The sequence below is a fragment of the Peromyscus eremicus genome, chromosome 8a, assembly GCF_949786415.1.
Source record: "Peromyscus eremicus chromosome 8a, PerEre_H2_v1, whole genome shotgun sequence".
Lineage (NCBI taxonomy): Eukaryota > Metazoa > Chordata > Mammalia > Rodentia > Cricetidae > Peromyscus > Peromyscus eremicus.
The window spans coordinates 12,462,651-12,475,820 of NC_081423.1; the positions used below are offsets into that span (position 1 = coordinate 12,462,651).

Here is a 13,170-nt window from a genome sequence, read left to right on the forward strand (position 1 = left end):
CTCCTGCCTACAGATCGTGATGTACGCTCTCTGCTACTACTCCAGGGCCACGCCTGCCTGCTTGCTGCCATGTTCTCTGCCATGATGGAAATGAACTAATCCTCTGAAACTGTATGCAAGCCCCTAATTAAATGCTTTCTTTTTTCTTATTCATCTATGTATTTTACATCCCAGCTACAGCCTCTCCCCAATTCTCCCCTCCCAGTTCCACTCCCCCTCCCCCCTCCAATCCCCTCCTCTTCTGTCTCCATCCGGGAAAGGGAAGATCTCCTGTGAGTTAAATGCTTTCTTTTATAAGCTGCCTTGGTCATGGTGTTTCATCACAGCAACAGTAACCCTAAGACATTTCTGTCTTTGAACTAGAGCAGGCTGTGTAACACTGCTGAAGCCTCATGGACCCATTCTTTACCTTATTTTATTGACACAGGATCTCTACAGGTAGCCTAGGCTGGCCATGAACTCATAATCTTCCTGCTTCAGCCTCTCAAGCACTGAAATTATAGGCATGTGTTACTAAACCCAGCTCTTTTATTATTTTTATTTTTTGAGACAGGGTCTCTCTACATAGCCCTGGCTATCCTGAAACTCACTATGTAGACCAGGCTAGCCTCAAACTCACAGAGATCTGTCTGCCTTTGTCTCCTGAGTGCTGGGATCAAAGGCATGTACCACCACACCCAGACTAAACCCAGCTCTTGAATGATAGCATGATTCCATCAATTCAACCACATTTTTTTTGCATGTATTTGAAATATACTGCTTACTCCAGTATTTAGTTTGATTGGCAGGCCAGTCTGCATTGAAAAGATCCTTGAGTGAAGATATTTAATTCTGTCAACAGGAACTCTGTGAACTCGGGGATGAGGCTGAATAGAGGGTCGCTTCTCAGTTAAGATATTTGTGCTAGAATCAGCCAACTTACAAACTCTAAACCAAAGCAAAAACATAAGCAAAGACAGTCTAAAATCACAATACATTTCATTTTGTTTGTGTTTAAACAATGAAATTCATATAATATTTAGAAAAAATGGTGAGCTAGAACAAGAAAAACGATGAAGAAAGGAGCTATGTCTAAGTTGTGTAACGGGTAGCATGGTCCTCTATAAGCACTGAGCACTGCGTTAACTCACCAATGTCTTTTCCAAAGATCTCAAGCAACACTATCATGATTAGATTTTTGTTACTTTGTTTTGAAAAGTACTACATGAAAATTAAAACAAAATAATATATTAATCTTATAATCAAAATTTAAAATTTAAAAACATTTCACCATTAAGATTACAGACCATGGGCCAGGCAGTGGTGGCACATGCCTGATATATTGTGTATCCCAATATATTGTATACTTATCTGGGGATCAGAGGACAGAGCCAGCCACTAGATTAGACATAGAGATCAGACAGTGGTGGCACACACCCTTCATCCTATCACTCAGGAGGCAGAGATCTGTCTGGATCACTGTGAGTTCAAGGCCACACTGGGAACAGAGCCAGGTGTAGTGGCACACACCTTGAATCCCAACACTTGAGATCTCAGCCTTTGTTTGGGAAGCACATGCCTTTAATCCCAAGAAGTAAGATGTGGGGCAGAAAAAGGTATATAAGGTATGAGGAAACAGGAACTCACGCTCTCTAGACTGAGGATTTTGTAGAGGTAAGCTAGTGGGTAAAGCTTAGATCCATTTGGGTGAGGACTCAGAGGCTTTAAGTCTGAGGAAACAGGATCAGCTGAGGAGTTGTCGAGGTGAGGTTGGCTGTGGCTTGTTCTGTTCCTCTGATCTTTCAGCTTTCACCCCAATATCTGGCCCCTGGTTTTTTGTTTTGTTTTTTGTTTTTTATTAATAAGACCTTTTAAGATTCATGTTGTACACGCCTTTAATCACAGCACTTGGGAGACAGAGGCAGGTGGATCTCTGTGAGCTCGAGGCCAGCCTGGTCTACAAAGTGAGTCGTTCCAGGACAGCCAGGGCTACACAGAGAAACCCTGTTTCCAAAAACCAAAAGCCAGATTAAAAAAAAACAAAAAATCACAGATCAGGAGCTTAACAAGCTCCGGTTAGTGGTTCAGAGCAGCCTACTTTTTTCCTGATCCTGAACTTAGAATGGTTTTGCATTTTGAAGTGGTTACATGTTGGGTAGTTACATAAGGATGCACACGCTATCCTGATTGTTTAAGCTTACATAGTATAAAATGCTATCTGGCTTTCTTTCTTTCTTTCTTTTTTTTTTTTTTTTTTGGTTTCTTGAGACAGGGGTTCTCTGTGTAGCCCTGGAACTGGAACTTACTCTGTAGACAGGCTGGCCTCAAACTCACAGAGATCCTCTGCCTCTGCCTCCCAAGTGCAGCTTTTTAAGAATAGTTTGCTGATGACCCCTGCTCTAAGCAAAAAGATGAGCCTATTCGCAGAGTAAAGTATTCATTGCCAGGTAATGTATTTCTGTTCATAACCCTTGAGTCATTTTTCTATTCTTGGGAATTTGTCCTAACAAAAGACATAATTAGTTGTGGCTAATTTTTCCTTCAGCAGTTTTATAAAAGGTGCTACATTTGTTATTTATTACTGCAACACAGATTATCATCAAAGTTGGGCAGCTTAAAACAACTGTAAACACTTATTATCTCACAGTTTCTGTGGGTGAAGAAATGGAGAGTGAATTAATTGTATTGTTTTTGCCTTAGGCCCTTCATGAGGCTGCATGTTCTCTAGCTATTAGGAAGGGTTGCAGGAACCTGGAGGGGAGAGCAGGGCTGTTGGGTCCTTCTAAAAGCAGGAGGTACAGAGAGCTTTTCATGTACCTCCTCTTCCCCTACGATTAACATCTTATATTAGTGTAGTACACTGTTAAAAATTATGGACTACTATTCCAACAGGTTCTTTAAAAAACAGAAATTGGGTGGGTGGGGGGGCTGAAGAGATGGCTCAGTGGTTAAGAGCACTGACTGCTCTTCCAGAGGACCCAGGTTCAATTCCCAGCACCCCCATGGCAGCTAACAACTGTCTCTAACTCCAAGATCTGACACCTTTACATAGACATACATGCAGGCAAAATACTAAATAAAGAAATAATTAATTAAAAAACTAGAAATTGGCAAGTTTTTATTAAAGTACCTATAGCAACTAAAATAATCTTAAAAATTAGAACAAGGCTGGAGAAACTACAGACTACCTGCCTCTGAAACACAGTGCAAAGCTACAGCAATCCCAACAATGTGGTACTGGCATCTAGGATAGAATAGATCCTTGAAGCAGAACTGGGAATGTAGAAAAATTAAAGTCAATTGACTTTTGGTGATGAAATCCAAATAATTCAATGTGGAAAGAAAAATCTTTTCAACAAATATTTGTATCCCAACTAGATAGCCATGTAGAAGAAAACGAACATGGACAACTTTATATCAAGTCACACCCCAAAATAATCACTAGTTGAATATATACTTAATTTAAAACTAAAATAATAAAGTTCATGGAAGAAAAGATAGGGGAAATATTTGTGATCCCCTAAGGTATGTATTTTTTAAAATAGGATAGATTTTAAAAGTCTATGAAAGACAGAAATGTATAAATTAACTTTCATAAAAATGAAAACGTTTTCATTAAAAACTGCTAGTAAACTGGGTGGTGGTGGTGCAATTCATTAATCCCAGCACTCGGGAGGCAGAGGCAGGTGGATCTCTGAGAGTTCGAGGCCAGTCTGGTCTACAGAGTGAGTTCCAGGACAGCCAGGGTTACACAGAGGAACCTTGTCTCTAAAAACCAAAAACCAAAATCAAACAAAAACAAAACAAAACAAAAAAACTGCTAGTGAGGCAGGCATGGGTGTAATCCCTGCTGCTTGGGGATCTTCAGAAGGGGATCATACATTCAAATTTATTCCAATGCCAGTCCACTCTACTTAGTGAAACTCTACCTCAAACTAAAATAGAGAGAGGACTGAGAATATATAGTGGTATAATGCTTGCCTAATATTCATGACACCCTAAGTTCAGTCCCCAGTGAACACACGAACACACACACACACACACACACACACACACACACACACACACACACCTGGTCATAAAAATATGAAGATGTGGCTCAGTGATTTGCACTCACTTAACATAGGAGAGATCCTAGGCAGTCCCTATCTAGTACCACAAAAAGGGGAAAGAGATAAAACTATTTATTTCAAAAATATTTTTCTGCTGTGCATGGTAGCACATGTCTTTCATTCCAGTACTCCAGTGGTAGAGGCAAGTGATCTCTGTGAATGTAAGGCCATTCTTGTCTGCATACACAAACTCCAGGCCAGCCAGGGCAGCATAGTGAGCCCCTGTCTCAAAAAAAAGTTTCCTATCTTGAAAAACAAGAACAAAACACCTAGTGCTTGGCACCAGAATAAAACTACTACAGGACTATAGTATGCAGGTATGCAGGTCAGTGGTGCTGCACATAAGGCAGAGGAACAACACTGATAAGTGTGTAAGAATCGAGATCATTTTGTATCTCAGACGACAATACTAATGTTTTGTGAAGGCTAAAAAGATATGGAATTTAAATGCATAATAATATATAAGTTGACAGTGGTGGGACACGTGAATTAAAGGTCCTGGTATTTTCCAAGAGCAGGCTAAGCCTTTGACAAAGATATTGTATCTCAACATCTAGGCTGATCTATTAAAATAACACAATTGTGGTACCTAATTTCCAACAAGTGTGTATGGGTGGTTGAAAACAGAGTAAGGAAGAAACAAAAAATGGGAGAGAGAAAAATCATATACAACCATAGTAAAACACATCAAGTAAAATAAGTTATACATTTGAATAGTTTATGAATAACCCTAACCAGCTACATATTCAAATCAAAAGACAAACATTGCCAGACTGAATAAAATCACCCCTGTACTCCTTGCCAAGCTCTGGCCTGGTATAGCTCCCTAGATGGCAGCATTCCACCAAGGTCTTCCTAAAACTGAGCTTGCATTTCCAATTCAGGGTGTACAAATTGGTTGGTAGATAAACCAGTTAGCCCAACAACTGCTCAATCATGGGGATTCTTTGTAAAGGAAGTAATAAATTCTCCACATTGTTAAAAACAGCTAAGTCGAGATTATGTTACTTGTAGGCAAAAGCATCTCAATTGATAAAATGTTTGTTGCCAGGTTGGTAACATACACTTACAATCCCAGTGCTCAAGAAGCAGAGGCAAACCACCCCAAGTTTGAGGCCACCTTGATACATATAGGGAGTTTCAGACCTAGTTAAAACTATATAGTGAGATCCTGTCTCAAAAAAGTAAAAAAAAAAAAAAAAGAAAAGATTTGTTAGGCCAGGCGGGTGGCGCATAATTTTAATCCCAGCACTCAGGAGGCAGAGGCAGGTAGCTCTTTGTAAGCTTGAGGCCAGTCTGGTTTAAATAGTGAGGTCTAGGACATTCATACACAGAGACCCCCAAAAATATGTTTGTTGAATGATAATACATTTAGCACAATCTCTTATTATCTAATATCCTTTTAGATCAAAAGTACTATTCAGAGGCTAGATGGCCATTCAGCAAGACAGTTAGGAAAGAGAGTCAAGCATTGGGTAATGTTTAGATGGATGATGCTTAAGATCCCTTCCAAGCCTAAGATCTTCGAAGCTGTCAGTTCACACTCACACTCTCACCCACTCACACAAAACTGACAGCTTCTCTTTCAATGACAGAGAAAGATGTCTGGTGTCTTCCTCTATTGCTTCCTATCTTGCCCCTTGAGACAGGGTCTCTCACTGAGCCTGATGATTACTGTTTCTTTGCAAGGCTGGTCAGCCAGCAAGCCCATCTTCATGCTTGCACAGCAAGTGCCCTTACCCACTTGAGCCACCCCCCAGCCTTCCAGTTATTCTATTTTTGCTTACCGTATGAACACTTCCTCCATAGTGGTGACAGAGACTCCCAAAGCGGAGATTCCCAGCTCTGTCTGTTTCTGTTCCAAGTCAGTAAATAGAGCTTCAAATCTAGCAGGGAAAAAAGTTTTATTTCTGAAAGACGGAAGGCAAATCATTTACCACCCTGAGCTCTCTATAGCAGAGAAGACATGGGGTTTGCTGTCCAGACATCTGTTCAGATCTCAGCTTTATCACTAGTTTCATAACTATAGATTGTAACTTGTATTTGCTTTGGAAGGTTCCTATGGGGCTAAATCTAAAATATATCTAGTACAAAAGTGAGGTTTTGGTATTTCCGAGCCTAGGCCTAAAGAGGAGTGACTGCCCCCCTCCTTTTCAGTCCCTCTTGGGATGCCTTTTCTTGGATTCTACCTGCTAGGCGATGAGAAGCCCAGGTCATTTGAGAGTCACTGAGGAGCACTGGAAGCTACACTTAGCGGCTCCAGTAAGCGCCCTGTTGTTAGCCAGCACCGTTTTCCCAGATGTGAGAAGGAGCCACCCTGGATATTCCAGATCATTCTAGGCCCAGAAAAAATTAACGTGGAGCATAAAAACTATCCAGCTCAGGGCATCCAACAGACAGGAACTTCTGGGGCAGGGGTAGGCAAGAGTTATAGACCCTGCCTTTTATGTGCAAGGCCCTGGACTGACTCTCCAGTACTGGGGCAGGGAAGACACGAAAAACACTAAAATAGTTGCCACTTTAAGCCAGAAATGTTTGAGTTACATTGTTATTCAGTAATACACAACTGATTCAGAATTTGAAACAAAAGCACTATAACTCTGTAAAACCCTCTGGACTCTAGAACATGTATCATGTTTTTGGGACAAGACAGTGAGGTGAAGGCAAGAGGGGCTTCGAGAGAAGTCCAGACAGAGACTGGAAGAACAGGGAGGAGGTTGTTATTTAGTGGCAGAAGGTTTGGCAACATTCTCAGTTGCAGTTATAGGAAAGACCATATTTGTGAATAACTGTGACATGTTTTGAAGACTGAGTGTGGCTTTAGTCTAAAAACGGTGTGTTTCATAATTTGACACAGAGGACACCTACAAAGTACTTATATTATACCAGCTTGGACACTCTTCTATAGTCAAGGATCAGGCAGATGAAGCTAGCTATTCATCTGTATCAGCCAGTTTTTAGGAAGAAATAATTATTCAAAAGATAGAGTGAACAGCCAGTGGATGAAGTCAAAGGCTGATTAAAACTACTGTTATGGAACAGAACCATCAATATGCATTCCCTGTTTCAGAAAAAGCAGAAATTTGAGACACATGTCCACTCAGAATTTAGAATTGCTGAAGTCTAATATGTGCTATTTGTCTTTATATTTGTTTTTGAATGATGTCTCTATGATCGCCATTATATGCTCAGCTCATTGGGTGTATGTGGATCAGATAACCTCTCTCTCTATTTCACAAGTCTTCAAGAAGAACCATAGCCGATGAACCCAAGTTCCATGATAGACATAATTCAGATAATGGGAGCCTGAATCCTATGCTGATCCTGCAACAGGAGAGACTGTATTTTGCATGTGGGCATGTGTGAAGGATGTGGATTTTTGTGGCCATGGTGGACTGTATTAGCATCTTGGTCCATACCTGGGCATGGTCTCCTTAGGAAGTATGAATATCACTTCTTCTCCAATACTGGACTCCAAGATTACATCTGGTATGTGATAATAAATCACACTGGAAAGCTTCGTTGTGTCACAGAGAGGTGTTTTTATTAAAGTCATATAATATCCTGCACCTGAAATACCATGTAAAAGACTATTGAAATCATCTTATTCTTTATACTATTCTTTTTGGGCCATATTTAGTTTCCTGTATCTCAGAATGAACATATTTAGGGCAAAGAGAAGGAAATCTTACGAGGTCAGTTTAAACCATAATGACCTGGCTTCAGAAGCTCTGCAATGCTTTTCTAGAGTCTTTTCTTCTATTTCAGGAGATGGAACGGTGGCAAATCTAAGTGCTATGCAGTGATAAAGGACTACGGTAAGGGTAGAATTCTGAACATAAGAATGCTATGCATTATCAGGTACTCACTTGGACAACTGGGTTGACAACAGAGTGAGAAGATATAAGATTAGAGACAGAGAGATAGGCTAGAAGGCATCTGTAATAATCCAAGTAGGAGAAGATGGTGACCCAGACCAGAATGCTAGAACATGGCCAGAAATTTGAGAGAAATGGATAGAACTTAATATATTTTTTGGTTTTGTTTTATTTGGTTTGGTTTGGTTTCTTTTTGAGACAGGGCTTCTCTGTTTAACAGCCCTGACTGTCCTAGAACTCACTCTGTAGACCAGGCTGGCCTCGAACTCACAGAGATCCCTCTGCCTCTGCCTCCCGAGTGCTGGATTAAAGGTGTGTGCCACCACCACCCAGCTGCTATATATATTTTGAAATTAAGACCAACAACATTTGCAGATGGGTCAGACACGGGCTGTGAGAGAAATAGGGACCAGAGAGCCTTTGGCTTTGTTTGTCTCTCTTTTATAGATTAGAATAAAAAATTCGGGCTGGAGAGATGGCTCAAAGGGTAAGAGCACTGACTGCTCTTCCAGAGGTCCTGAGTTCAATTCCCAGCAACCAAATGGTGGCTCACTACCATCTGTAATGAGATCTGGTGCCCTCTTCTGGCCTGCAGTCATACATGCTGTATATATAATAAATAAATAAATCTTTTGTTTTGTTTTGTTTTGTTTTGTTTTGTTTTGTTTTGTTTTTCGAGACAGGGTTTCTCTGTGTAGCTTTGCGCCTTTCCAGGAACTCACTTGGTAGCCCAGGCTGGCCTCGAACTACAGAGATCCGCCTGGCTCTGCCTCCCGAGTGCTGGGATTAAAGGCGTGCGCCACCACCGCCCGACAAATAAATAAATCTTAAAAAAAAAAATTCTAAGAAAGGATAAACTAACCTGGTGCCTGGATGAAGAGGCAATAAATTGACAAACTGAAATATAAACATGGGTCTTCTGATTCTAAGTCTCAAAGATGCTTTTACTTCATTTCTTCCTCATTCTCACAAGATCTTCCACTGGACCAACAGACAGGAAGTCTAGGGAAGGCTGTGCCTAGCCAGGGTCAGGGCCCTTCACAAGGGCAGTGGAGAGTGGCACTGACCTGTCACAGGACAGATGCTGAACTGGACTCCTGCTGCCCACTACTCACCATATTTTTGCTTGAGGAATGGTGGCGACCCACAACACTGTAGCTCCCCCTTGGCCATGATGGCCACTCGGTCCCCCAGCAGGTCAGCTTCATCCATGAAATGGGTGGTCAGTAGGATCATGCGGTCACTCTTCTGCTGCTGAAGAATGTCCCAGATGGCCCTCCTGGAGGTGGAGTCCATGCCCGAGGTAGGCTCGTCCAGAATCAGTACCTGGAAGGGCAGGGGTGAAGCCTTTCAACCCTGACAGAACCACATCCCAGGCTGGCCATGCTGTGGGACCCTGTGCAGCTGCAGCTGCAGCTGCAGCTGGGGGGTTGACGAGATGTCCTCACCACCCTGGGTTTGTCCTTGTAGGGAGCCTGACTTGGCTGCATCACAAAGCCAGGCCCCGGCCCTATACCTTAGAACCAGCTATGAGGGCGATGCCAAGTGAGAGCTTGCGCTTCATCCCCCAGCTCAGGAACTTGCACCGTGAGTTCCACTTGTCCTTCAGACCGAGGAGGGGAAGCATCTCTTCTATTTCTTCATGACAGTTCTGGCGAGACAGGCCTTTCAACTGAAAGGCAGGAAATGAGAGGATATAGAGCAAGTGATACTGATGGGAGCTGAGATGTCTAATTAACATTTTGCTTGGATACACATAACATACGAACAAGAAAAATATGTAAGAAACATTATTTTCAGGGAAAGGGACAAAGGACGATTTGAACTATGTAAGTGAATAAATAAATGTGGGAAATGTAAGTGAAACGCACTTTTTTCTATCAAAGGGTTGAATGAGACAAAGGAAATCCCATATTTAAAGAAATCTACAAAGATACCATGTGGCAAAAATTCCTCCAAAGAATCAACACCTCCTCCCCACACACACACATACCTATTTTCAGACAGGGTCTCACGAAGTAGCTCTGGTGGCCAGGAACTCACTATGTACACCAGGCTGGCCTCAAACTCAGAGCTCCACCTGCCTCTGCCTCTTGAGTGTTGGGATTAAAGGCATGTGTCACCACTGCCTGACTTTAAAAAAAATCATTGTTTATAGTAAAGAATTTATACAGCCTTTTTCCCTGGTTCCTGGCAAGGACTTTCTGAATCTTGGAACTTTCTAAGTGACAGGAGCATCTTTGTTACCACTAGGTCCTCAGGTCATATTAGAGGTCACACAAAGGAGGTGGTTGGGTCTGAAGAGCCAGCTTTGTGCAAGTTTGTATTTCTATCATTTTTTGGAGTGTGTGTGTGTGTGTGTCTGTGTCTGTCTGTGTCCATCTGTGTGTCCATCTGTGTATCTGTATGCTTGTGTCTGTGTGTTCGTGCCTATGTACTTGCACATATATGCAAATGAATGCATGTACACAGGTGCATGTATGCATGTAGGCTAGAGGTTAGTGTATGTGCATGTATGTGTTTGTATGCAGGTATACATGTGCATGTGTACATGTAGGCTAGAGGTTAGTGTCTTCCACTATTGCCCTCTACCTTATCTTCCTTGTGTTTTGTTCTTTTTCTGCTTTGTTTTTCCATCTTATCTTGTGAGACAGTCTCTCACTAAATCTAGAGCCCTTTGGCTAGATTAGCAAACCAGTGAGCCCCAGGGATCTACCTATCCCATTTCACTTACAAAACCACCCCTCACCCACCTCACCCCAGGCCTGGGGTGACAGACTGCTCAGCTTTTAATTGGGTGGCTTGTGCCACTGGTACTTTTCCAACCGCGCTATCTCCCAGCCCATGTTTTAGTTTTTGAGGCATTAGTTCAGGCTGACCTTTCGTAGACTGTGTCACACATGACCCTGCATTACTGATCCTCCTGCCTCTACCTCTCAGAGTGCTGAGATTACAGGTTTGTATCAACACACTTGATTTCCTGAGGTGCTGGGGATTGAACGCAGGGTGTCATGCATGCTAGGCAAGCTCTCTATCAAGTAAGCTGCATCCCTCACCCACAAGTTTGTGTCTTTTTACACTAGCAATAAACAACCTAAAAACATTCTGTTTACATTAGCATCACTAAAATAAATTTAACCATGTAAAAGCAAAATTGTACATGGAAAACTATAAAATATTACTGAAAGAAATTAAAAGAAAACCAAATAAATAGCAACATTTTATATTCAAGGAGTAGAAACTTTAATATTATTAGTAATGTTAAGATGTTATTACTATTCCAAGAACAGTACAAATTCAATTTCTATCAAACTTCTGGTAGCCCTTAACATATTAATTTTTTTATAGAAATGGATAAAACTCATGTTCCTAAACACATATGGAAATGCAATGAAGTCAAAATAATCAAAACAGTCTTGAAGACAAGAGTCAAGTTGGAAGACTCACTGTGAAGCCACGGTGATACCACAGTAAGGTAGTTGCATAAAGACAGACAGACAGACAGAAAAATGGAATAGAACTGAGATTCTGAGTACAGTGGCGCCCATTCAAGGGCAAAGGAGACTGAGACTTTTTTAGGATAATTCTTTCTGTATAGCTCTGGCAGCCTGGTCTTTGCTATGCAGACTAACTAGGTTGGTCTCAGGCTTGCAGTGATCCTTCTGCCTCCTAAGTGCTGGGATGACAGGCATGTGCCACCATACTCAGCTAAAAGAGAGTCTTTTCTTTCTTTTTTAAAAATTAGATTTATATTTTTTATGTGTGAATGTTTTGCCTGCATGTGTATATGTAGACCATGTGCGTATTTGGTATCCACAGAGGTCAGAAGAGGGAGTCAGATCTCCAGAACTGGAGCTATGGATGGTTGTGAACCACTATGGGGGTGCTGGGAACCCAACTCGGGTCCTCCACAGGGGCAACAAGTGCTCTTAATCATTGAGCCACCACTTGAGCTCCTAAAGAGTCATTTCAGTGTGTGTGTGTGTGTGTGTGTGTGTGTGTGTGTGTGTATGCAGGGGTGCATGTGTGGTAATAAGAGGACAACTTTTGTGAGGTAGTTCTCTCCTCTACCATGTGAGGCCTGGGGCACTGAACTCAGGTTGTCAGGCTTGGTGGCTTGCTTTACCCACTGAGTTGTCTTGCTGGGCCAGAGCCCTAAATTTTAAAGCCATGAAATGTTAGACAGAAACACAGACGTAAATACTAGATGGTTTTCCTAAGCACAGGAAACCAATTTTAGAATTAGACAAACAGGACTTTAAGCTTTAGTAGAACATGATGGCACATGTCTGTAAACCTAGCACCCAGGAGGCTAAAGCAATAGGATTTTAAGTTTCAGGTCAGCCTGGGCTATATATAGAAAGATCCTGTCTCTAAAGAAGAAAGTAAACAATAAAAACAAAACCTTTGTGTATCAAAAAATTCACTATCAATAAATGGGAAATAAAGGCAATTGATAATATTGGAGAAAGTTTCTATAGACCATATCTATTTGATAGAGGTTTAGTATCCTGCATCTAATAAAAATGTCTCATAACTAAATTACTAAAGGATAAACAGCTCAACTGAAAAATGAAAAAGGGTATGGAGAATATTTTTTCTCCAAAGAAGAATACAAATAGCCTCTTCACTCTAAGGGATCAGGCGTCTGGTTTCTTTGGGACCAGAGAGTACTTGTATCTGGGCCTCTGGTTTCCGTGGAACCCAAGGGCACTGAAGGAACAGGATTTCTTCTCCAGAGGGCCCGGAGAGCACCTTGAGGCTCGATGCCCAGCTCTAGCATGGGGACCTTAGAGGCCCATCCAGGGTATGAGCTTCAGCTCCAGGGTGCTCAGGGTTTCCTGAGACACTGGGGCTTTGGTTCCAGTGGTCCTTATGGTCAGTGTGATGTGTGGTTTTGACTTCTGAGGTCCCAGTGCTCATCGCAGGCCTGGGGCAGTCTTTAATGCTGTGGTTCTAAGAGTTACTTCAGGCCTGTGGCTTAACCTCAGCCTCCAAACAGAACACAGGCTCCAGTGAGCCTGGTGTTTGGTATCCTGCATCCAGTGGGTTCACAGAACTCAAGGGCTGGCCAAGGCTTTGACTCCATCTGGTTGTCTTTTGGCTTAGTGTACAGCCCTATCTTTGGTCCTGTTGGCACACAGCCAAGATGAAATTGCCTCAGCAACTCCATCCAACAATCAACAGCAAGTTCCGTGTGG

At 42.0% G+C, this 13,170-nt stretch overlaps 1 protein-coding gene across 3 annotated transcripts in view; it reads right to left on the bottom strand.

Annotated features, from left to right (window-relative positions):
* LOC131916707 (ATP-binding cassette sub-family A member 17-like) overlaps positions 1-13,170 on the bottom strand; it is an 80,799-nt gene that overhangs the window by 31,093 nt on the left and 36,536 nt on the right. For all 3 annotated transcript variants that reach the window (XR_009380587.1, XM_059270173.1, XM_059270172.1), the window contains 5 exons: positions 9,486-9,641; positions 9,085-9,295; positions 7,511-7,661; positions 5,879-5,977; positions 765-927 (listed from right to left, as the gene is read on the bottom strand). Coding sequence is in view for 2 of the 3 variants with exons in the window: in XM_059270173.1 (XP_059126156.1) it covers positions 765-927; positions 5,879-5,977; positions 7,511-7,661; positions 9,085-9,295; positions 9,486-9,641 (780 nt within the window). In the remaining variant the exon portion in view is untranslated. The remainder of the gene's footprint in view (positions 1-764; positions 928-5,878; positions 5,978-7,510; positions 7,662-9,084; positions 9,296-9,485; positions 9,642-13,170) is intronic.